At 38.6% G+C, this 24,473-nt stretch overlaps 1 protein-coding gene and 1 long non-coding RNA gene across 5 annotated transcripts in view; one reads left to right on the forward strand and one right to left on the reverse strand.

The window, feature by feature from the left end:
- The window catches only part of NHS (NHS actin remodeling regulator), a 346,900-nt gene that overhangs the window by 15,575 nt on the left and 306,852 nt on the right, over positions 1-24,473 (reverse strand). Inside the window, exon 4 of one of the 3 annotated variants that reach the window (XM_072817667.1) lies at positions 1,051-1,113. The exons of 1 other annotated variant lie outside the window; for it this stretch is intronic. In XM_072817667.1, coding sequence (XP_072673768.1) covers positions 1,051-1,113 — 63 coding nt within the window. Of the gene's footprint in view, positions 1-248; positions 585-1,050; positions 1,114-24,473 lie in introns of those variants that run through there. One more of the 3 variants, XM_072817670.1, reaches the window with a different exon arrangement.
- LOC140628349 (uncharacterized) overlaps positions 12,579-24,473 on the forward strand; it is a 65,633-nt gene continuing 53,738 nt past the window's right edge. For both annotated transcript variants that reach the window (XR_012026632.1, XR_012026633.1), the window contains exon 1: positions 12,579-12,834. This is a non-coding gene — a long non-coding RNA (uncharacterized lncRNA). The remainder of the gene's footprint in view (positions 12,835-24,473) is intronic.

Raw genomic sequence — 24,473 nt, forward strand, 5'->3', positions numbered from 1 at the left:
CTTTCCATAATTTGAAGGAAGGTGAGTGTTTGTATACAATAAATATTTTTTCATCTTATTCCAGTTAAATTTTAATAATATTCTGTCCTAAAGTCATGAAAAGAAAAATTTCTCATCTCCACATTTGGAAGCATCATGCCCTGCTGACTCAGGATTTCACATATTGTCAAACTGTTCTCAGGTCTCTTAAAGAGAAGATTCCAGAGCCACTTGCTTAAGTTAACCACCACCCCCCAGCATTTGCTTACCTTGTCAGAGGTATCTGCAAAGCCCCCCAACACACCCAACAGGATATGATCCCCCCCTTGAGAAAAATGTGTTCGCCATGAACATTTTAGTAAAACATTGCAACCTTCTTTCTCTCTTCGGCTTTTGTGCAGATTCCCAGCGAAGCGAATAGCTCAAATAAAGTTGGAGCACAAAAGACTTTGTTTCCTAGGTAACTTCCAAAAAGAAAAAAAAAGTTTGGTGCATGCAAAAAGAGAGACAGAAAAAGAGGGAGAAAGAGCAAGAGCCTGAAGAGAAACCCCCACCACCAGAGGCCACATTTTGTAGGCGATTCCTTCCTTGAATAACAATGGACTGGGAAACAAAGAAAGAATAGTGACCTGACTACAGGCTCTGACCAGCATTAAATAAAAGCATGTTTTATTTAATGGCGACAGGGACAACTGGCTGCTAGAGAACCCTTTTGTCCTGTTCTCTTTTTTGATTTGAGAAGCTGAACCTTTACAGTTCTGATAAATATAGGGCAAGTTGGAATTTCTTTCCTTTGAACTATAGGGTCCAAGAGTGGCATTAGGTGATGCCCATCTTGAACAGAGCCTTGATTGTAATTTACAGAGGGAAAGTAAGTGGGAAAGAAAGCCAATGACACAGCTGTCTAAATCATATTTTATTTAATTCAAGTTAGGAAAGTAACACTCTTGAAGTGGATTTAAAAGAATACCTGTTAGTTAGGAACAACAGAGTTAACCATAGTTAAAAGAGAGAAGAAAGTGTCTGGAGAGAATGGGAAAGGGCTGTGATGGAATGTGTCAGAACCAGTACCTTTCTACTCCATGGGGTCATGTGGCAACACTCAGTGGGGGAGGGCGAACGGGTGCTGTTAAACTATGAAGATGAAATGCAAAAAAAAAAAAAAAAGGAAAAATTAAAAACATGCACACAACACACAGTACACCCTGGTTAAGCCAAATCTAAAATATTAATGAATGAATATACTGGGATGACTCCCTCCTTCCTTCCTTCCATATACATCCTAATTTTAGGAGAAATAACATAAATAGTGGTTAAGAGCACAGACTTTGGGGCTAGACTGTCTGAGTTCAAATCCTGATTCTATCACTTATCGGCTGTGTGACCAGGGACAATTCCTCAACCTTTCTAAGCTCAGTTTCCTCATCTGTAAAATAGGGAAATAAAAGCATCCATCTACCCTCCAGGGCTGTTTTGAGGATTAAATGCGTAAGTCACCAGAATAGACTAAAAAGAATGGTGGCACTTAATAAGCTCTGCAAATTAGTGTCAGCTACTACTCCTGATACTGCTACTATTATTGCTACCCTTACTGTAGCTGTGCCATATCTGTGACATTGTCTTTGCAAATGAAAACTTTCCTTTTGATCCCAGTCCCATTTGTCAATTTGGGAAAGACTGAATTCTTCTCTCTCCTTAGAGTGAGTTTATTTTCCTGTGAACTACTTGGAAGAAAATTCGCTGGGTGTACTTTCTTCGTCCAGGCTGCTTAAATTTTGCCTCTTCCTCATATTCATAGACTGTATTTGAAGACAGGTCTGAGTTCAAGGGCGTGTGACAGGGCCCTGCACTCAGAAGGACACCATGCTTTTTTGAGTAGGAGGCCCTGCACCTTCAGTTTGCCAGTCCTGTTTGGAGAATAATCAGGTAACCCTTTTTCAGGATCTACTGAGGACGTTGACATTTTTAAACCCTACACCATGTCACCTTTGGATTCAGTTAGGCCTCTGTTATGGCACTTTCCATATGGCATTGCTTTAACATAACCTGAATTATTCCTGGATGTGTCTATTTCTCCTGTTAGGTTATGAGTTCTTAGGAGTCAGGAGCCATATTTGATTTTCTCTTCAGTCTTCCATGATGCCAGCAAAATGCCTCCTCATTGTAGGAGCTCAACAAATTATTGGTGCACTTGAATGATATGAGCCTCGTGTGTTTTAATAGTGATGGGAAACCCCAAAAAAGTAAAACTGTGCTCAAGATATCAGGAGGAAGCAGACACCACAGGATTCAAGGCTACTAGCCATCTTAGTGCAAGTAAGTGAAAACAAACAGAGGAAACCACAAGCAACATTTGGTTCCATCAGAGGCTCAGCATTAATGTATTCCAGTTCTAATTATTCCTAAGCCTATGGCAGACATCTGTTTTGGAGGTGGAACACCCAGGGTCTAATTCTATTTTAAGTTTCTAAATTTTAAGTGACAGGGTTGCTCATTAATTTTTAAGCAAAGCAAATGCCATCTCCTCAGGCCCAGTTAACTTTGATCTAGATGTTATTTAGGACAAATGATTTTGTTGGGTCTGTGGCTCCCTCACTGAAAATGTTCACTTTGACAGATGTGCTGAATTTGGCCTGAGTTCAGACATTAACCTGGCTCTCTCCTAAGAATCAGTCACAGATAGTGATGTGCAGGTCTCAAGTAAGACACTGGGGTATGCAAAACAGAGAGCAAACTCATGGAAGTAGGAAAAGGGAGCTTGAAAACAAAGCCTGCATGGTACAGGAACCTATTTCCAAGAAACCACAGGCTCTGGTGTCTCATGAAAGGATTTAAAAAATTACACAACAGAGAACTGCAGGGCATAAAACATATTAATGACATTAATATTAATATATTAATTTTGGTAGTTTGTCTTTAATCTACTAAGTCAGCTCTCCTGTTGAGTATTTTTTCCAGGAGTGAGGGATGAGGAGTGGTTTTTATGTTTCATCAGTTTGGGAAACCCCTCCATGCCATTAAGTAAGCATGAGGTAACATTTGGAAATGACTGAGGATAGCAAGTAACTGTTCTGTTTTGGTCACCATCATTAAGTCAAGGTCTCTGTAGGTTATACTCCACTGAAGATTCCTTCTCAGCTAATCTGTCTCTCCACTATTTTGATAGGAGCTCCAACCTCCAGCTTGTGAGGGCTGAAACTAGGTACTCCAGAGCTTGTGTGTGGAAGGACTTTGCTCTTTGGTTCTACCACCACGACAGAAGCATTCAAGTTCCTATAGATGATCTGTTGATTTAGAGTAATTAAGCTTATAATATTGAAATGGACTTTGGTTTTATTTTTGCTATGAAATTAGTAACTGCTTACGTGTAGTAGTGTTTTAAAGCATTCTTGTTCCTGAGTGGTCAAAGGAAGTAAAATAGTTCTGATTATTTCTGATTAGATTTTATACGGTGAATGCAGTAATCAGTTCATACAATTTTTTTCTATAATTATCTAACAAATAAAACAGAAAGAGAACCACTACCTCAGGGCATCTGATCTGCATGGCCCAGCATGCCATTCCTTAACCAGTGGGCGTAGATAAGGTGAGGAAAAGCTGCATGCTGATCAAACTTGTTTGAATTAAATTATCCTTTCAAGGTTGTGTTTAAATGAATCCTATTGCTTGTTCCTAGTAAGACTTGTAAGGGCAGAAACCATTTCTTGTTCATAACTGTATTCCTACTGCCTTGGTAATGCTTAAAAATTTTTTTGTTGTGCTGCTAGCTAGCACCCCCTATATGCCTGGCATAAGCACACAAAAATCCTCTCAAAAGAAATAGTATCAAATTATCTCCACATAAAATTTTTCAGTACAACATCCAGCACAAAGTCAAAGATAACAAGGCAAATAGGAGACAAGACAGCATGAGCAAGGAGCATCCAAAACAATAGATAAAATATAAGCAGACCCATAGGGCCTCCTGCTTTTGGAATTACCACTCCATGCAGGAGGAGCAGTGAATAACCTTGGCTTCCCCAGAATAGGTGTGTGGGAAGCCTCTTAGACCACTCATTCATTCATTCAGGAGCATTTCTTTGAAAGTCAGTCAACCCCCTATGGAAACAAATTGTCACGTGAAAAACTATATCTCTCTCATGGGTATATGCATGTTCACTGTACAGTTCTTTTGACTTTTCTGTACTTCCAGGTTTTTTTCATAATACAATGTTGGAGAAGAACACACATAAAAATTTCCCCTTCCTTTCCCAGGTTCCCATTCTGGCCCTCCTACCACTGATTTCGAGAAGCTGTAGACTCCAAGATGCACCATTTTAGAATCAGCCACCACTCGCCTTGCCCATCCTGTCCCTGACAAAAGATGATTCTTTGATACTTTCACCCCATTTCTGTGCCTGCTGGCCCCATAATTTATACTCTCAGATCCTTTCTCTACCTTCCCACGAAACTGCTTCAATGAAAGTTAGAGTTATACACTTACGGTCAGTGTTCAGAACAAGAAATAACAGACATTAATTTCTTCACTTTTGTGGCTATGAAGAAGCATTTCACCAAAGATCTCAAGATTTTCCCCAACCTTTCTCTTATTGCCAGAAGAAAAATATGATCCCTCCACATTTTACTTTCTTTTGGGTTTTATTTTATATGCTGATGGGAGCTTATTTTGCTACAAGACTCTCCAAAAGACATCTGTTAAAGTGTTGTGGGTATTTCAGCAGGAAATGTTTTGAAAATTTGGCTTTAGTTTGTGATCTGATAACACATGGCATTTATAGCAGCTGACTTTCAGAGCTGATTCATTACTATCATGCTGTCTTAAACATGAGAAATATTCACTAGAGAATGGATGCTGTGGTATACTTGAAAATAGGAATAAAACCTTAGCATCCTAAGATGTCCATTGCCAGTCACATGGGTTACTAGTGAGGTGATCTGGGACCTTAATTTCATTCTACCCTGGGGTAGACCTTAGACCAGGTTCCTACATTTCTGCACAGGTTATGGCATATCTGTGAGATGGAGGGGACCTTGTCTGCCTCAGATTTTTCTTTACTGGAGTGTATGAATATGTTGCACATAAACATGAAGTGCCTTGATTTTTCTGGAAGGCTTAAAGGAATCTGGTAATACCTTCTTCACATATCACTCTTACTGCTACAATTACATAGCACTTTTATTCCATGACACTGTCCCAGAGTCTCCTACTGGCTGGCATTGTGCCCTTGCAAACATGTTTAATAACATTTCTGATGTATTTTGTGCTCCTCCCTTTCCTCTCTCCTCAACTCCAAGATTTACCAAAGTGAATAACTGTGGGAAAACAGAATGAAATAAGTAAAAGTTTAGGGTACATCCTGTGGTTTCTCTGCCCTAAGCCTTTCTTCCCTTTCCTGGTGTTTCCTTTTTTACCACTCTCTCCCAGGCAGCCAGGGTCCTCATGCTTCCCGAGGGCCTGAATGCAGCACCCCCAAGTGCCCAAACGCTTCACACTGCGCTCCTAGCCAGTGTGAGTCTTGGCGGAAGCCCACATATGCATTCACATTAATGTGCTGAGAACTCCGAGTCATAAGCCCAAAGGAACACATCTCTGAGGCAGAAGTGTGGATAGCGGTTGTAGGCCAGGAGGGAGATACTTGGGAATAAGCGCCTACTAAGTTCTTCTTTTAACCACTTTATACATTACTATCTATTTAAAACACCAAAATGCATAAATATTCAGGACTGGGAAAAGTCATCTTATCATTGATAAGTCTGCTTTTCCAAATCATACCTTTATTTCTCTTTCCTGACAGATATTGCCACCACCACCACTTCCTCAATTCTCCTGAGAAGCATTTGGCAAAAGGAAATATACAAAAGGCCAATAAGCATATGCAAAGGCCCTCAACATCATTTCTCATCAGGAAAATTCAGATGAAAACTACAATCACATACTGCTATATACTAGAGGGGCTAAAATTAAAATCAATAATAACAAGTGTTGGCAAACATGAAGAGCAACTAGAACTCTCATAAATTGATGGGATGAGTGTAAAACTGTATAGCCACTTCAGAGACTGGCAGTATCTAACAAACCTAAACATATGTCTACCCTATAGTTCCCTCTTAGATATATGGACATAAGAAGAATGAGTATGTCCACAAAAAGCCTTGTACAAAAATATTTATAGCAACTTTATTCATAAAAATTCCCCCTGCCGCCAAAAAACCCTCATAGCTAGAAACATCTCAAATATCTACCAACAACAGAATGGATAAACAAATTAGAGACTACTATATACATATAATGCAGTATTACCTGGTAATAAAAAAGAACACGGTATTGATACATGCAACATTGACCTCAAAAAAGTATGTGGAGTGAAAGAAGCCAAATACAAAACAGTATGTGCTCATTCACTTTTGCATGCCATCCTGTTGATAGTCTGAGAGACATCTTGGGTATGAGATCGGCCCCTAGTGAGCAGAACTTGAACACAATGGCAATGGTGCAGTTTCTACCCCAAGAAAGGCTTTCTGAAAGGCTGCATATAACCAGCAAGAATCTCTCTCTCCTTTTGATCTCAGCTGGAACTGAAGGAAAATTCTTAGGGTGATGGAATGGAAAATGATTTTATGTATTTTAACATTCAGGAACACTTTGTTTAATGGTGTTCTATTAATGAAGCAATTTAAATGTGCTGAGCATAACAAAATTCTACTTTGAAGTGTGTGTGAAAGGTAGTTCCCATGTGAATGGAAAAGAGGGCTCCAGGGAAGCCAGGAGGGAGAACATTTCCTGCTGCTGCTCAGTCCTTTATTCACAGGAGTTGCTCTGACTGTCAAGGAGAACACAAAACAAGGCCCACTGGACCACGGTCAGTGTGATGTTGATGCCAGTGAGTATCTTATTCATCCTCTGTGGCTGGCTTTGCCAATTAGTGGGGTCACTGCCAAGGGCCATTCAGTATCAGTCCTCAAAGGTTGCTAGCACCAAATAAAAGACATGAGTGGGGCAAAGGCAGGCCAGGCTTTGAAGTGGAGGGAAGAAGGCTTTGAATTGCTGCACACAGCACAAATACCCTCACCCAAATCCCAATGTGGGACTCACAGTGGCCCAGGGGGGTAGGGAGGATTCTTCCCTCACCCTCCTGCCTTGCCCTCAGCTGGGGGCTCTGAGGTGTGCAGTAACTAAAGAGATGTTGTATATTTGCTCTCACTCCAAGTGACATTCTTCCCTTGTAACTCAAACTGGCTGTGGCAAGAGCTCGGTAGGGTCATACTTGACCTTACCACAGCAGATTCTTTAAAAATAAAAAAAAGATAAAACCTCATGCACAAGCTATGCATGTTCCATCTTTATTTTCCCCCTTTCCCCCTCTTTTTAATTGATTCTTTTTTTTAGTATAGCTTTATGAGTGTTATCACAGTCATAGACTCATGTAACCCTCCCACAGTCAGGATTCAGAATATTTCCATGACCTCAGAAAGGTCTCTTATGCTATCCCTTTAGAGTCACAGTCTCCCCCCCACTCTTAGCCCCTGGCAACCAAGAATCTGTTCTCTGTCACTATGGTTTTGTCTTTTTGAAAGTGTCATATAAATGGAATCATACCTTTTGAGACTGGCTTCTTTCACTCAGCATAATGCCTTTGAGATCCATCCAAGTTGTTGTATCAGTAATTCATTCTGTTTCATTGTGAGTAGTATTCCATTGTCTGCTTATACTTTGAACAGTGAAATGTCTCAGGCACGCAAGAAAACGTGAACCTGAGAATATTCCGTAATGATGTGTATAAATAAGTGATTTTATTCGCTGTTCCACAGCCAGGCTCATGTTTTAGAGATAAAGAATTCCCAAACTAAGATCTGCAACAAGGAATTTTCTTTATTTCTCACAATATTTGATATTAACCAGACTCATTGGCTAATGCTTTCGTTAGCTGTTGTGTTGCCTGTTAAGCTGTTGTCTGTCAGCTGCACATCCATTCTTCCGGACTCTGCTTTGCCAGGACACTGAAAATAACATTTCTTTCTCACCAGCTGCTCTCTGTTAGGTTCTGCCCTAGGTTTGTCAGCTCCTTACTGCAGTTACTATCTCTGTGTCGCCTCTGTTTCCCATTTGCTGTGTCTGGCTTATGATACCTTCCCTATATTGGATTCTCTCTGTTAAAATAACTGGTATGGATTCTGTGTTCCTGGCTGAACCCTGACTGATGAAGTACGTGGTACCAGGCTTTCACCCCTGACTTGCTTGTGTCTGAGCCATCTAAAGTACTTGCTACTTCTGGTTCCTTAGCCCATGAGGAAAACAGGAACTAGTGTGGTGGTCCGTGGGGTGTCAAGATTATAATGATCTCCGCAGCTTATGGCAGAAAACAGGAGAACTGATGTAGTCTCAAAAGCAAACTGCTTCTGGTGATTCTTGAAAATGGGTACAGAGGGAAAAAGTATTTGTGGGATTAGTAGCTGTGGAGTTCCACGTTCTAGGTGCTGTGCTGATTTGTCCCAAGGGAAATACAGTATCAGAACAGCAGCTATGAGAAAAGTCACAAGTTACTTATAGCCAGTTTCCAAGATCTGTCTGCCTTTTGCAAGACCAGACAGATGAGTTAAATGGAACATGCAGCAGGCATCACCACTTCTGCAGTCTTACATTTGAAACGAATGTCAGGCTCTTCTCTCCCTGCTATACCAAGAAGGAACCTGTAAAAATTGAGGGAGTTAATCCTATCCACGCATGGCCTGGTATCTTCATAAAGCACTGCTCTTCCGGATCATGTTATTTCTGTGCTCAGAACTCTTCAGTAATTTCCTGTCTGTGGACTAGATTCATACATTTTAGTCTGACACTCAAGATCCTTCAGTATCTGGTCTATTGAACCACTGTAGCCAAGCCAAAGTAATTTGAATTTATGCATATGCACTTCATTTTCTCCTGCCTATATGAGCTCACTCTCATGGTTTCCTCAGTCTATAATCCTTTTCCTCTCAGTGTACAAATCAAAATTCTACCCCGTCCTTCAAAGCCTTTTCAGATGCTTCCTTTACCATGAAGTTTAATCCTAACACCCAACCCCATTCTAACACTACACACCAGTTAGGTGTTAACACCTTATACTTAATAACATGTGATTTTCAATAGTATTCCATTACTCTGGATGGCAGAGATTATGTCTCTCATTTTTGTGTTAACTTTTTTTTTTTTTCAAAATGAAGGAATAAATAAGAGGCCACAGTAGGAGAGAGGGCATTCTAGGTGGAGAGACTATTTCGAGAGTGCAGGATATTTTCCCAAGAAGCACATGTAGTTTGGTTTGGCTGAGGTCTAGGGTCTGTGCAAAGGATTTGTGAAAAATCCATCTGGAAAGGTAGGTTAGGACCAGATCGTATAGAGGCTGGAGAGTTGAGCTAAGGATTTGCATTTATTTCTCTAGGCAGAATGGAAGAGTTGCAGGTTTAGGATTAGGGAAGAACTTTTAGGTCAAAGATTCTCATACCAACATTAGAATTTTCCTTAATCTATTTAAAGGAGCAAACTTAGGAGATAAAGGAAGACACTTAGACTGAAGCAAGAGAGACTGACTTAATTTGGATGGACAGAACCATTTTGAGATAGGCCATAAAACAACAGAATATTTCTGAGTTTGCAAAACTATGAAGATGTTTTATAAAAGCAAAACACAACCTGTCTAGGACAGTGTGGTATGTGTAATTCTTTTACAACAAAGGAAAGGCTTGGTCAGCATTTCTCAGTCTCAGTCTTGTAAGCCAAAGAATATCAGAAATCTCTAGTGAGGATTCATGGAGAAAGGGAAGGAGGGGAGAGGCTGGATGAGAGGAGATAGAGCTGGAGATGGGAGAGAGAGTGAGGCAATGAGAAGGTCTTTATCCCAGGGCAGGTCAAATACTGTTGAAATGCCTCTCTTGCTAGCTATAGTCTTTAAGCCCTCTCTTGGCTCAGAACTCAACTTCTAGTCTTGTAATTTGTCTGTAAACCAGTTAGTTTTTCTCAGAAGCTGCTTTCTCGGAAGACCTATCTTCTTCTTCTTGATAGAAAATGGAAGAGTGAACATGGTCATTGGTGATACCTTTGGACTATGATCAAGGAGGTCTGGGTCCTAGTTTGAGTGATTGCCTTCATTTACTTCCCAGTAAGACTTTCAGAATGTCCCCTGTGCTTTAGATGTACCTTCTTGGTAAGAAGAAAAGTATGATTTGACAGACTGTTATTTTAAAATCCCTGGATGCACAGTATGATAAGTTAGAAAACTACTATCAGGCTATGAAATGATAATGAATCCCTGATATTCTTCCCAGGCTAATTTTATGAAGTCTGACAAAGAGGATAACTGTGCACACAATATGGTGGAAGGAGTTAACTGGCAATCCTAATGATAAGGATTTAGATCTCTGTGTTCCTTGGGAACCTGATCAACTTTCACCATAGGGGCCCCATCTCATGTCAAGCTTTGCCATCTGCTACCACAGAGGCCATTAGATAGTCTGTCCCTGGATCACTGATGAAGGTTGGAGAGGGATGCTTGGTGAAATTGCTGGAGCATCTCACCACATTTGAGGAAGGATAATTTCCATGCCTTTCTGTCTAGACCTCAGAATCTAAGCAGGGTCTTAGACTCCAAGGGTCCCCATGGACCTGATGGCAAGATGAATGCAGTGATAGATGTTTCAGGTCAAGTGCCAACTCTGATCAGGAGTGGTTATCTGGACGATGTGGGAAAGAGTGCTATGATCTATTGGGAATGCCTGCCTTAGGCTTGCACACAGGAAGAGCAGATGAATGTCTCTAGTATTTGAGGCCCACATCTGGGCCTGGACCAATGGACCTTACTGATGAGAACAGATGAGCTGGACATCCCATTCAGCAGAGGATGAGAGTGAGCTGCTATGACAGACTGTCTCTATACTCTAAAATGGGAATCTATGCCATGAGGGTGCCCTAGAGGCCCCAAAGTGTCATATACCATAGGCAACTTCTAATTATCTTAGATTAGATTCTCTGTGGTCTTCTGAATTTTGCTATTTAAAGAAAAGAAATTACGAACTAAGCATGTCTTGATTGAATTTACTTCCTCCAGAAACCATATATTTATCATAGGCACTGGGGTACAAGTCCCAATCCAGGAACTGTGGAATATTTATGTGTGTGTGTGTGTGTGTGTGTGTGTGTGTGTAACTTTCTATTTTGAAATAATACTTACACAGAAGTTGCAAAAATAATAGAGAGGATTCCCATATACTCTTTACCCAGTTTTTCCTAATGTTAACCTCTTATGTGACTACATACATTTATTGAAAGCAGAAAATTAACATTGATAAATATTATTTACCAATTTATTAACCTTATTTGGCTTTTACCAGTTTTCCCACTAATGTCCCTTTTCCAGTCCAGGATCTAACCCAGGGGCCCACATTGCATTTAGTTGTCAAATCTCCTTAATGTCCTTCAGTTTGTGGTAAACCCTCAACTGTTGCTTTAATGACCTTGACACTTTTGGAGAGTACTGGCCAATTATTTTCTAGAATGTTCCTTAACTTAGGGTTGTCTGACATTTTCTTATGATTAGATTGAGGTTACATATTTTTGTCAAGAATCCCACAGAAGTGTCATCTTCCTGCATTATAGCAAGAGGTTCGTATACAGCTGTGTTCTATTAACTGCTGATACTGATTTTGATCACTTGGTTAAGATGGTGGCTGTCAGCGTTCTATAGCTAAAGTTACAATGTTCTGTTTGTAATCAACAAGTATTTTGTGGGGAGAAACTTTGAGGTGCTGCACACATCCTATTTCTCCACATAATTTCACCCAACTAATTTTAGCATTCATTGATGATTATTACCTGTAAAAATTATTACTGTTCTATTTGGCTGATGGTGATTTTTAAAATTTATATTGATACTTCTACATTTGTTAATTAGAATTCTTCTGTAAAAGGAAGAGCTACCTCACCCCCATGCATGTATTTATCTCAATTTACTTATATCAGTATAGACTCAGGGATATAACTAAGTTATAATCCATTACTATCATTATTTTATTGCTCAAAGTGTCTCAGATTTAGCTATTGGAAGCTCCTTCAAGTTGGCTTCTGTGCCCTTTTGACATGCCTCCTATTATTTTTTGAGCACCTTCTTATTTTTTCAGCATCTTAAGATATTCTAGGTTTATCTTACATTTCCCCTGGCCTAGCCCTCAAATAAGTAATTTCTCCAAGGATTCCTGGTTTATCTTTTTAGAGAATGGTATTTAGAAAGAAGATCTGGGCAGTAGATGTGCTCAATGCTACCAGAGTATCATTGCTTCTAAGGCCCTCTCAGATGACAGAACTAAGAAATATGTTTGTATGCTTGTACATGCACATATATGCATTTATTTTATGCCTATCCATCTGCATTTACATGTATACAACTCTCTGTGTGTTTGAAAATATATGAATGAATTTATACTGATATTTTCAATGTAATCCAACACCAAAGGATTCATTCTAGCCTACCTCCTTTCCTTATTTGTAACTCCTTTCTCTAGCAGTGACAAACTGAGATTATCATTATCCACAACATATTTGCTCAGTCCTGTCATCCATATAAAGTAGTTTCAGAATTTCTAGTTCATTCTCTTGGGAAGAACAAATTTACCAACAAGAGTACAATATTTGTGTACAGTTACTTTTATCTTTAGCTTTCCATTGTTTCTTCAGGTGCAGCTGCTCCTAAAGGAGCTCCCACTTGGGGATGGGGCCTTGGGCATCCACATTACTGTAGAGGGAAGAACTAGAGGAGATCAAGCAGACCAACTTTTCTCACAGTCGGATCACCTACCTCTACTGCCAGTTCACCAGCCTGGACAAAGGTGAGAATGGGGCCCTCAGCTAGGATTATTTCCAGCTAATTCCAGAACTTGTCATCAGCCCACTGGGGGCTGGTTCATTAGTGCCTTCTTTCCAGAGGGAGAAGACCAGGTAAACTTCCATGGATTCATAAAAACTTTGGCTCAATTCCACCCCACTGAATATGGTGGAAAGAGCAAAGATAAGAATGAACCAGAAACACTCAACAGCTGAAGCAACAAACTATACTTTGCTTTTTCGGCTATATGATTTGGATAAAGATGACAGGATCTCCCACAATGAGCTGTTCCAGGTGCTATGCATGATGGTTGGAGTGAATATCCCAGATGAGGAACCGAGCAGCATCACAGGACCATCCCAGAGGCTAATCAGGATGGGGTTGGTGCCATATCTTTAGCAAAATTTGTTATGGAGAAGGTGGGCATAAATAGAAAGCGAGCATCCATTTTCTTGACTAAAATGATGAGACCAAACTGTTCCTTGCTCTCTAGTATTTAAAAACTGGAACTGGAAAGTCCTCCTATCTACGAGCCCCATCTCTACCCTACATTCTCTTTCTGCCAAGATACCACTGCTGTTGCAGGACAACCCTACGTGTGTTCTGTTAACACAAACCTGCCTTTGGTGTAAACAGAACATTACAGAATGGCACACCCAGCCTATTTTTCTTCAGTATCCATTCACCTGTTCCTCACTTATAAATATCTCCCCAAGTTATGCTGCTGAATGCCAAATGCCCATCCTGTCTGAGAAAGTGAAGGAGGGACTCTTGCTAAGAAATGGCCAAGCAAGCTTTTCCTGGGTATAGACTATGTCTGTGCTACCTTCCCTTCAGCTAGGTCTCAGCATGCTCCTGCAACCTTTTTCATATGGCCTTTTCTTTTCTGTCACACAACATACCATTCACTTGATCTTTCAGTCTTCCTGTTTTTTATTATGCCTCAGAGTTCCCTGTTTTACTTGGCACCCCAAGCCATATCTGACTTGACAAGATGGTTCTGTGGTCTGGCAATTTTTATCTACCTTTGCTCATAAATGAGCCTCTGGGATGTTGTATCCCTAGGAGCTTTTTGGGAATCAGCACTTCTTTCAGAGAATATGACCATCTCTTGGTCGCCTGCACTCTGCTCTGTCATCAAAGGGCTACTGGATGGAGCTATTCTTCTTAAAGGGGGAAAAGTGTCAAGCCAAACTTCTAGGTGGCTTCCCCAGGTCACTCAATGTCTGGCCTCTGATTCTCCATACATAGACTACCTATATGGCTACTCCTGTTCTTCAGAAAATGACTATATGCCTGCAGGTTTCCTCAGCAATGGGGCATGGTCACCACCACAATGGCTGCTTTGACAGTATGTTTGGTGACCTTCTCATGGGTTTTTGAACAAGGAGGCAGGCAGGGCACCCTAGAAACCTCCTGTATTCCCATCCTTGCTACATGGTTTATGCCTCAGTGTTTTGCATGTCCTGGGATGTTTTTCACTTCATATTTCCAAGTAGGTTAGAGTTACAGAAGTGCATAATTTATCTATCCAAGAGAATTAAAGATAATCCTTAGTATCCTGAAGGTTTTTGCACTTGGCACATGATTATGCTGGAAGCCATAGTCCACCCCCAGTGGGAGTCCAAAGCATTGACTGTATTGTCACATTAGCTGCCTTGGTTACATTGACTACCTCCTTATGTAAATTACTGTTAATCTCTTAGAAACATGGGATCTGGCGTTGGTGGCCCAATATGATGTGGCATTATAGACCTTTCAGCAAGCCAGAGCAGCTTATTTGTCCAAGTAAGCTTAGTTTAAAGGCTTCATTGAATCAGGCAGTTGCCATCCTAATGTCCAAGTCTTCATTCATGTATCTGCCTGTGGCTAACTTTCCCTGACTCATTGCTTGCTTGTTTGCTTCCTTGCTTTGGAAGGAAGATGTGCACACAATTCCTTAGGAAGGGAATGGCTAAAGAACATCACTGCAAAGGAAAGGGAGAAGAATGGGGAACAGAGGAGCAGCCAGGTGGGAGGTTGAAGTATAAATTAATGAGGAATTTTGTAGAAGTATTATTCTGGCTTTGTGATCAAGTGATGTAATACAGGAATCATACAAAAGGGAAGAATTGTCTGATACTTACCTGTTCAGTACCTCAGAGGCTCTTTGACTTGAATATTTAAAGTTCCTAAGTTTATGGCTTTTGCCTCTTTTGGTGTTTGAACACTGTTTGAATCCATGGCTGTGCCTTATTGTTCTATATAAAATTATATTCATCAATCCATCAATAAATATTTGTGGTTAAAATGAAACAAAACAAAAATACTTCTTTCCAAAGTTACTTAGGTTTAGCTATTTTCTTCCCCACCTCCTTCAGTGTGATTATGATACTCATCGGAAATATAGTTAGGTTTATATGTACTGTTTGTTTTCCATTTTGGGTTCTCCTCACACTCTGGTTGATATTATTTATTTATTGGGGGTGCTGGTATGTAAAACATTACCTGAGTTCTAAGAGTTAAACCTACCCCCAAAATATACTCCGAGAACTGCCGCTCCCTCAACTCTACTACCTCATTCTCATCCCCCATTCTTTCTATCCTGCTCCCACTTAGCCCCTGTTGGTAATCCAGTCTCACTAGTTTCTCATTTGTCTTTCCTGTACAGTCAGTTTTCCAATAATGCTTGTTTTGAAAAAGCAAATTTGTTCCAATGTGATTGATATATCTTAGGGAACAGTTTGAGCTTCATGCGAATTTCATGTTGCTTATGGATAGTTTTGTGCATGAGAAATTCTAGGTGAATGCAGAATGTGTACCCAGCTGACCCGAGCTGGGTGAGCATACATAAAATGTACATACTTCAGACATCTCTGAGTTTCCCTGGTTTACCCCGTGTCTTAGAAGCCACACTCATCCACACCTGGGGCTACAGCCTTCCACCCCTTTGCACCAGTTCACAAGCTACAGCCCTCCTGATCCCCAATCCACAGGCAAACTTCAGGGCTTTTTCTAGGTAAAGTGACATGTTTATTGTATTATATTTCCTAACTAATATGTAAAATTGCATTACTGCTTTTTTTTAAAAATGAAGTTTCTATCTCTGTGTGTGTGTGTGTGTGTGTGTGTGTGTGTGATAGAAGTTTTTTGAGTGTTGTGCCCTGTGTTCCCCATAAAGCTTCTGGTTTTATTGTGAAACTTTGCACAGTGTGGAGATTTTTAGGGATGAATATATTGTGTTATAGCGGAATAGACTCTTTTTTAAAAAAGACTATTTCTTTTATACAAATAAGTTGGATACCTGTATTTTTTCTTATACATTTTCTTATATACCCTTTTCTCTAACATGAAGGGTAGCATACAATAGATAATCTTTGGGGCTTTGCCTCTTTTTCTTAAGATATTAAACTTTATTTTTTTAAAGATTTTATTTATTCATAGAGATGCAGAGACAGAGAGAGGCAGAGACACAGACAGAGGGAGAAGCAGGCTTCATGCAGGGAGCCCGACATGGGACTCGATCCGGGTCTCCAGGATCAGGCCCTGGGCTGCAGGCGGCGCTAAACCGCTGCGCCACTGGGGCTACCCAGATATTAAACTTTAAAAAATTGTTTTAGTATAGTTTACACAAAATGTTACATTAGCTCAGGTATACAACTTAGTGATTTGACAAGTCTATACATTATGCTATGTTCATCACAAGTGTAGCTACCATCTATCATATTTTTACATTGCTATTTACAGTACCATTGACTGTATTCCTTAGGCTGTCCTTTTTATTCCTATGACTTATTCCATAACTGGAAGCTTTTATCTTCCTTTCCTCTTAACCCATTTTGCACAACCCTCTATGACCCTCCCCTTCTGGCAACCATCAGTGTGTTCTCTGTATTTATTTATTTATTTATTTATTTATTTATTTATTTATTTATTTTTTAATTTATTTATGATAGTCACAGAGAGAGAGAGAGAGAGAGAGAGGCAGAGACATAGGCAGAGGGAGAAGCAGGCTTCACGCACCGGGAGCCTGACATGGGATTCGATCCCGGGTCTCCAGGATCGCGCCCCGGGCCAAAGGCAGGCGCTAAACCACTGCGCCACCCAGGGATCCCTGTTCTCTGTATTTATATATCTGATTCTGCTTTTTGTTTTTTCACTTATTGTTTTTTTTAAAGATCCCACTTATGAGTGGAATCATAATGGTATTTGTCTTTCTTTTTTTTTTTTAAAAAAAGATTTTATTTATTCATGAGAGCCACAGGGAGAGAGGCAGAGAAATAGGCAGAGAGAGGAGCAGGCTCCCTGCAGGAAGCCTGATGGGGAACTAGATCCCTGGATCAGGGAACGCACTCTGAGTTGAAGGCAGATACTCAACTGCTGAGCCACCCAGGCATGCGGTATTTGTCTTTCTTAGTCTTATTTCACTTAGAATAATATCCTATAGGTTCATCCATGTTGTCTCAAGTGGCATGATGTCATCCTTTTTATGGCTGTGTAATAGTCCATATAGATGGATCTTAGTTTTTCTACTATGCATGCTGTTTTAATTCTTTATTTTTATATCTAATTTTAAATTTATTTTAATTCTAGTGTAGTTAACATATAATGTTATATTGGTTTCAGGTGTACAATATAGTCTTCCAGCAATTCTATATGTTACTCAGGGCTGCTCATCATGACAAGTGCACTCTTTAATCACCTTTACTTGTTTCACCCCACCTTCATCTCCCCTCTGGTAACCATCAGCTTGTTCTCTATAGTTAAGAGTCTGTTTTTTGGTTTATCTCTTTTTTCTTTTGTTTTCTTTCTTAAATTCTGCATATGAGTGAAATCATATGGTATCTGTCTTTCTCTGACTGATTTATTTCACTTAATTGTACCCTCAGGATCTATCCATGTTGTTGCAAATGGCAAGATTTCATTCTTTTTTATGGATGAGTAATATATATATGCTACCTCTTCTTTATCCATTTGTCTAGCAATGGAAAAGTGGTTGCTTCCATAATCTGGCTATTGTACATAATTCTGCAGTAAACATAGGGGTGCATGTATCTTTTCAAATTAGTATTTTCATATTCTTTGGGTAAATACCTAGTAGTGGAGTTACTGGATTGTGTGATAATTCTCATTTAATTTTTAGAGGAACCTCCCTACAGTCTTCCACAGTGACTGTACCAGTTTGCATTCCCAACAGTGCACAAGGGTTCCTTTTCTCCCATATCTTCGACAATACTTGTTATTTCTTGTCTTGTGTGATTTAAGCCATTCCACAGGTATAAGGTGATTGTGGTTTTGGTTTGCATTTCCTCAATGATTAGTGATGTTGCACATCTTTTCCTATGTTGGCCATCAGTGTCTTCTTTGGAGAAATGTCTGTTCATGTCTCTTGTTCATTTTTTAATTGGATCATTTATTTTTTGGTTTTCAATTATATAAGTTCTTTATATTTTTGGATACTAGCCCTTTATTGGATATGCCATTTACAAATATCTTCAGTAGGTTGTCTTTTAGTTTTGTTGATTGTTTCCTTTGCTGTGCAGAGGCTTTTTATTTTGAGATAGTTCCAATAGCTTATTTTTCCTTTGTTTCCCTGGCCTCAGGAGACAAATCTGGAAAAATCTTGCTATGGCCAGTGTCAGAGAAATTAACGACTGTCCTCTCTTCTATTATATTTATGGTTTCAGGTCTCATATTTAGGTCCTTAATCCCTTTGAGTTTATTTTTGTGTATGGTTTAAAAAAATGGTCCAGTTTTCCCAACATAATTTGTTGAAGAGACTTTTTCCCATTGCATACTCTTGCCCCTTGTGTTGAAGATTAATTGGCCATATAATTGTGGGTTTATTTTTGGGCTCTCTATTCTGTTCTGTTGATCAATGTGTCTGTTTTGTGGCAGTACCATACTGTTTTTGATTACTATAGCTTTGTAGTATATCTTGAAATATGGGATTGTGATATCTCCGGTTCTGTTCTTTTTCAGGATTACTGTTTACTATTTGGGGCCTTTTGTGGTTCCATACAAGTTTTATGATTATTTGTTCTAGTTTTGTGGAAAAAATGCTGTTGGTAGTTTGAGGGGATTTGCATTAAATTTGTAGATTGCTTTGGGTAGTATTAGACATTTTAACAATGTTTGTTCTTCCAGTCCATGAAATGGACTATCTTTCCATTTGTTTGTGTCATTTTCAATTTCTTACATTAATGCTTTATAGTTTTCAGAGTACATCTCTTTAACCTCCTTAGTTAAGTTTATTCATAGGGATTTTATTATTTTTGGTGCAATTGTAAATGGGACTGTTTTCTTAATTTCTCCTTCTGGTACTTCATTATCAGTATATAGAAATGCAGTGGATTTCTGTATATTGATTCTGTATCCTGAAACCTTACTGAATTCACTTATCAGTTCTAGTAGTTTTTCAGTAGTCTTTCAGGTTTTCTGTATATAGTATCATGTCATCTGTAAATAGTGCAAGTTTTACTTCTTCCTTACCAGTTTGGATGCCTTCCATTTCTTTTTGTTGTCTGATTGCTGTGGCTAAGACTTAGTACTATATTGAATAGCAGTAGTGAGAGGGAACATTCTTGTCTTGTTCCTGACCCTAGGGAAATAGCTCTCAGTTTTTTTTCCCATTGCATATGATGCTATCTGTAGGTTTTTCATATATGACCTTTATTATGTTGAGCTATGTTCCCCTCTAAACCTACTTTGTTGAAGTTTTGTTTTTTTTACCATGAATGGATGTTGTAGTTTGTCAGATGCTGCTTCTGCATCTATTGAAATGATCATAGGGTTCTTGTCCTTTTTCTTGTTGATGAGATGTATATTGATTGATTTGTGAATATTGAGCCATCCATGCATCCCTAGAAGAAATCCCACTTGATCATGGTGAATGATTTTTTAAAAGATGTTATTTATTTATTTATTTATTTATTTATTTATTTATTTATTCATGAGAGACACACAGAGAGAGGCAGAGACCTAGAGGGAGAAGCAGGCTTCTCGCAGGGAGCCCAATGTGGGACTCCATCCCCAGGCTTGGATCACGTCCTGACCCGAAGACAGATGCTCAACTGCTGAGCCACTCAGGTGTTCCTGGTGAATGAATTTTTAATGTATTGTTGGATTCAGTTTCCTAATAATTTTGCATCTATGTTAATCAGAGATATTGGCCTGTAGTTCTCTTTTTTAATAGTTTATTTATCTGGTTTTGGTATCAGGGTAATGCTGGTCTCATAGAATAAATGTGGAAGCTTTCCTTCCTCTTCTATTTTTTGGAATAGTTGAGAAGAATAGATATTAATTCTTCTTTAACTGTTTCATAAAATTCACTTGTGAAGCCATATGATGCTGAACTTTGGTTTGTTAGGAGTTTTTTGATTATACATTCAATTTCATTGTTGGTAGTCTGTTCAGTTTTCTATTTCTTCCTGATTCAGTTTTGGGAAGATGTTTATATGTTTCTAGGAATTTATCCATTTCTTTTAGGTTGTCCAATTTGTTGGTGTATACTTCTTCATAATATTCTCTTATAATCTGTTGTATTTCTGTGGTATTGGTTGTTATTTCTCCTTTTTTATTTTTATTTCTGCTTTTGTTTATTTGAGTCTCACTTCCCTTTTTTTTTTTTTTTTTTTTTTTGAGTCTGGCTAAAGGTTTATCAGATTTTTTTTCTTAACTTTTCAAAGAACCAGCTCCTGGTTTCATTGATTTGTTCTATTGTTTTTTCAGTTTCTATTTTGTTTATTTCTGCTTTAATGTTTATTAGTTCCTTCCTTCTACTGGTTTGGGGTTTTGTTTGTTCTTTTTCTAGCTCCTTTTGGTGTAAGGTTAGGTTGTTAATTTGAGATTTTTCTTGCTTCTTTATGTAGGCCTGTATTGCTATACACTTCCCTCTTAGAACAGCATTTTCTACATCCCAAAGATTTTGGACTGTTGTGTTTTCATTTTCATTTGTCTTTATGTATTTTTTTAATATCCTCTTTGAGGGACGCCTGCGTGTCTCAGTGGTTGAGCATCTGCCTTTGGCTCAGGGCGTAATCCTAGAGTCCCAGGATCGAGTCCCGCATTGGGCTCCCTGCATGAAGCCTGCTCCTTCTCCCATAAATACCTCCATGTATTTATGTTCTTTCCAGATTTTTCTTGTAGTTGATTCCTAGTTTCATAGCATTGTGGTCAGAAAAGATGCATGGTATGACTTCAATATTCTGAATTTGTTAGGCCACACTTGTTATGTGGCTTAACATGTGATCTATTCTGGAGAATGTTCCATGTGCACTTAAAATAATTTGTGTTCTGTTTTAGGATGGAATGTTCTGAATATATCTGTTAGATCCATTTGGTCCAACGTGTCATTCAAAGCCACTACTTCTGTGTTCATTTTCTGTTTGGATTATCTATCCATTTATGTAAGTGAAATGTTAAAGTCCCTTACTATTACTGTATTACTATCAATTACTTCCTTTATGTTTGTTATTAGCTGCTTTATGTCTTTGGGGTGCTTCCATGTTTGGTGCATAAATATTTGCAATTATTATATCTTCTTGTTGGATTATTCCCTTCATGATGTATAGTGTCCTGGTCTCTTGTTATAGTCTTCATTTTAAAGTCTATTTTGTCTAGTATTAGTATTGCTACCCCAGCTTTCTTTTTACTTCCATTTGCATGACAAATGCTTTTCCATCACTTCACTTTCAATCTACATAAGCTTTTTAGGTCTGAAATGAGTCTCTTGTATGCAGCATATAGATAGTCTTGCTTTTTTATCCATTCTGTCATCCTGTCTTTTGACTGGAACATTTAGTCCATTCACATTCAAACTAATTATTGACAGGTGTGTACTTAGTGCCATTTTTTGTTACTTTGTTTTATGATTGTTTTGTAGTTTTTCTCTGCTCCTTTTCTGCTGTCTTCACTCAGGGTTTGTTGGCTTTCTTTAGTAATATTCTTGGATTCCTTTGTCTTTATTTTTTATGTATCTATTACTGGTTTTTCATTTGTGGTTACCATTAGGTTTGTATACAACATCTTGTAAAGAGTGCATAAAAAAATAACATTCTATATTGAGCTGATGGTCACCTAAGTTTGAACTCATTTTTTACTCTTCCCCACCTCCTACATTTTGAGTACATGGTGTCATACTTTGCATCTTTTTATTTTATGAATCTCTTGGCTGATTTTTATAGATATACTTATTTTTACTACTTTTGTGCTTCCTACTTTTCTTACTCTTATGGTCTTTCCTTTCTACTCATACAGTCCCCTTTGACATTTCTTCTAGGGCTGGTTTAGCAGTCATGATTTCCTTTAACTTTTGTTTGGGAAACTATCTCTCCTTTTAGTCTGAATGATAGCCTTGCTGAACAGAGTATTCTTGGCTGCAGGTTTTTTTTTTCTTTCAGCATTTTGAATATATCATTCCACTATCTTCTGGCCTACAAAGTTTCTGCTGAAAAATTGGCTAATAGCCTGTATGTAACTGTTTTCTTTTCTCTTGCTGTTTTCAAAATTCTGTTTTCATCTTTATTTTTTGACATTTTAATTACTATGTGTCTTGATGTGGACCTCCTTGGGTTGGTTTTCTTGGGGGCTCTCTGTGCCTCCTGCGTCTAGATTTCTGTTTTCTTCCCTAGATTTGGGAAGTTTTTAGCTATTATTTCTTCAAATAAATTTTCTGCCTTCTTTTCTCGCTTTTCCTTCTGGGATCCCTCTAATGTGAGTAGTATTATGTTTGATGGTGTCACTGAGTTCCCTTAACCTATTTTCATGTTTTTTTCTTTTTCTCTCTACTATTCAGCTTGATTGCTTTCCATTACTCTGTCGTCTAGGTCACTGATTTGTTCTGCTTCCTCTAGTCTACCATTATTCTATCTAGTGTATTTTTAATTTCAGTTATTAAGTTCTTCATCTATGATTGGTTCTTTTTTATGTTTTCTCTTTGTTGAGAGTCTCACTGAAGTCCTCCACTCTTTTCTCAAGCCTAGTGAGAATCTTTATGACAATTACTTTAAATTCTCTATGAGGCATTTTATTTATCTCTGTTTTGTTTAGCTCTCTTGCTATGATTTTGTCCTTTTCTTTCATTCAGCACATATTCCTGGGTCTTCTCATTTTGCCTAACTCTGTGTTTGTTTCTCTGTGTTAGGAAAGTCAGCTATGTCTTGTGCTCTTGAAAGTAGTGGCCTTATGAAGAAGAGCTCCTGTAGTGCCTTTTTACCCTTCTCTTCCCTTACTCCCTTCTCCACACTTAAAGTATATGTTGTCATATTTTACATCTTAATTTTTATGTCTAATTATAACTATTTCTTTTCTACTTAAAGAAGTCCCTTTTACATTTCTTGTGAGACCTGTTTAGTGGTGATAAATTCCTTTATCTTTAATTTGTTTGGGAAACTTTATCTCGCCTTCAAATCTGAATGATAACCTTGCCAGTAAAGTATTCTTGGTTGCAGGGTTTTTTTTCCTTTCAAGCACTTTAAATATATCATACACTCCCTTTACCCCTGAAAAGTATCTGCTGAGAAATCAGCTGATAGCCTTATAGGTTTTCCCTTGTAGGTAACTTTTTAATTCTTTCTTGCTGCTTTTAAAATTCTCTTTAACTTTTCACAGTTTAATTATTGTGTGTCGTGGTGTGGACCTCATTGGGTTCATATTGTTTGGAATTCTGTGTTTCTTGGGTGTGAATATCTTTCTTTCTCTAGGTTAGGGAAGTTTTCAGTTATTTCTTCAAATAAGTTTTCTACACCTTTCTCTCTCTCTCTTCTTTTGGGACCCCTATAACATAAATGTTTGTTTGCTTGATGTTCAAGAGATCTCTTAATATGGCTTCATTAAAAAAATTCTTTTCTTGGGGCACCTGGGGGCTCAGGTGGTTAAGCATCTGCCTTTGGCTCAGGTCATTACCCCAGTGTCCTGGGATTGAGCTCCATATCAGGCTCCCTGCTCAGCAGAAAGTCTGCTTCTCCCTCTGATCCTCCTCCCTGCTTGTGTTCTCTTTCTCAGGTAAATAAATAAAATTTTTAAAAAAAATTCTTTTCTCTTTTTCTGCTCAGTTTGTGTGCTTTCCATTACACTGTCTTCTAGGTTGCTCTAATCTATTGATTCTAGTGGTTTTTTTTTTATTTCAGTTACTGTATTCTTAAACTCTGACTAGCTCTTATTAGTATTTTCTAAATCTTTATTGAAGGGCTTACTGAATTCTTCCACTCTTTTCTCCAGTCCACTGATTATCTTTATGATCATTACTTTAAATTCTTTATCAGGCATATTGCTTATCTCGGTTTCATTTCATTCTTTTTCTGAGGTTTTTATCTTTTTTCTCTCTTTTGGAGCATATTGCTTGACTTTTGGTATTTCTATGGATTAGGCAGAAAGGCTACTTCTCCTAAAACTGAAGGAGTGGTCTTGTGTATGTTGTCCCCTCTGTAGACTCTGTTTGGTGACTATTGCTGGCTGGCTGGAGCTGTGGCTGTATATGTTAGTTTCTCTTTTAAGCTGTGGGGTTTTTTTATAGAAAGAAGAAAACATAAAGAAAAAACATTTTTTAAAAGAAGAGGAAAAGAAGAAAAGCAAAAGAAAACAAAACAAAAAAACCCCAGGGGGATCCCTGGGTGGCTCAGCGGTTTGGCGCCTGCCTTTGGCACAGGGCGTGATCCTGGGGTC

The sequence above is a fragment of the Canis lupus genome, chromosome X, assembly GCF_048164855.1.
Source record: "Canis lupus baileyi chromosome X, mCanLup2.hap1, whole genome shotgun sequence".
Lineage (NCBI taxonomy): Eukaryota > Metazoa > Chordata > Mammalia > Carnivora > Canidae > Canis > Canis lupus.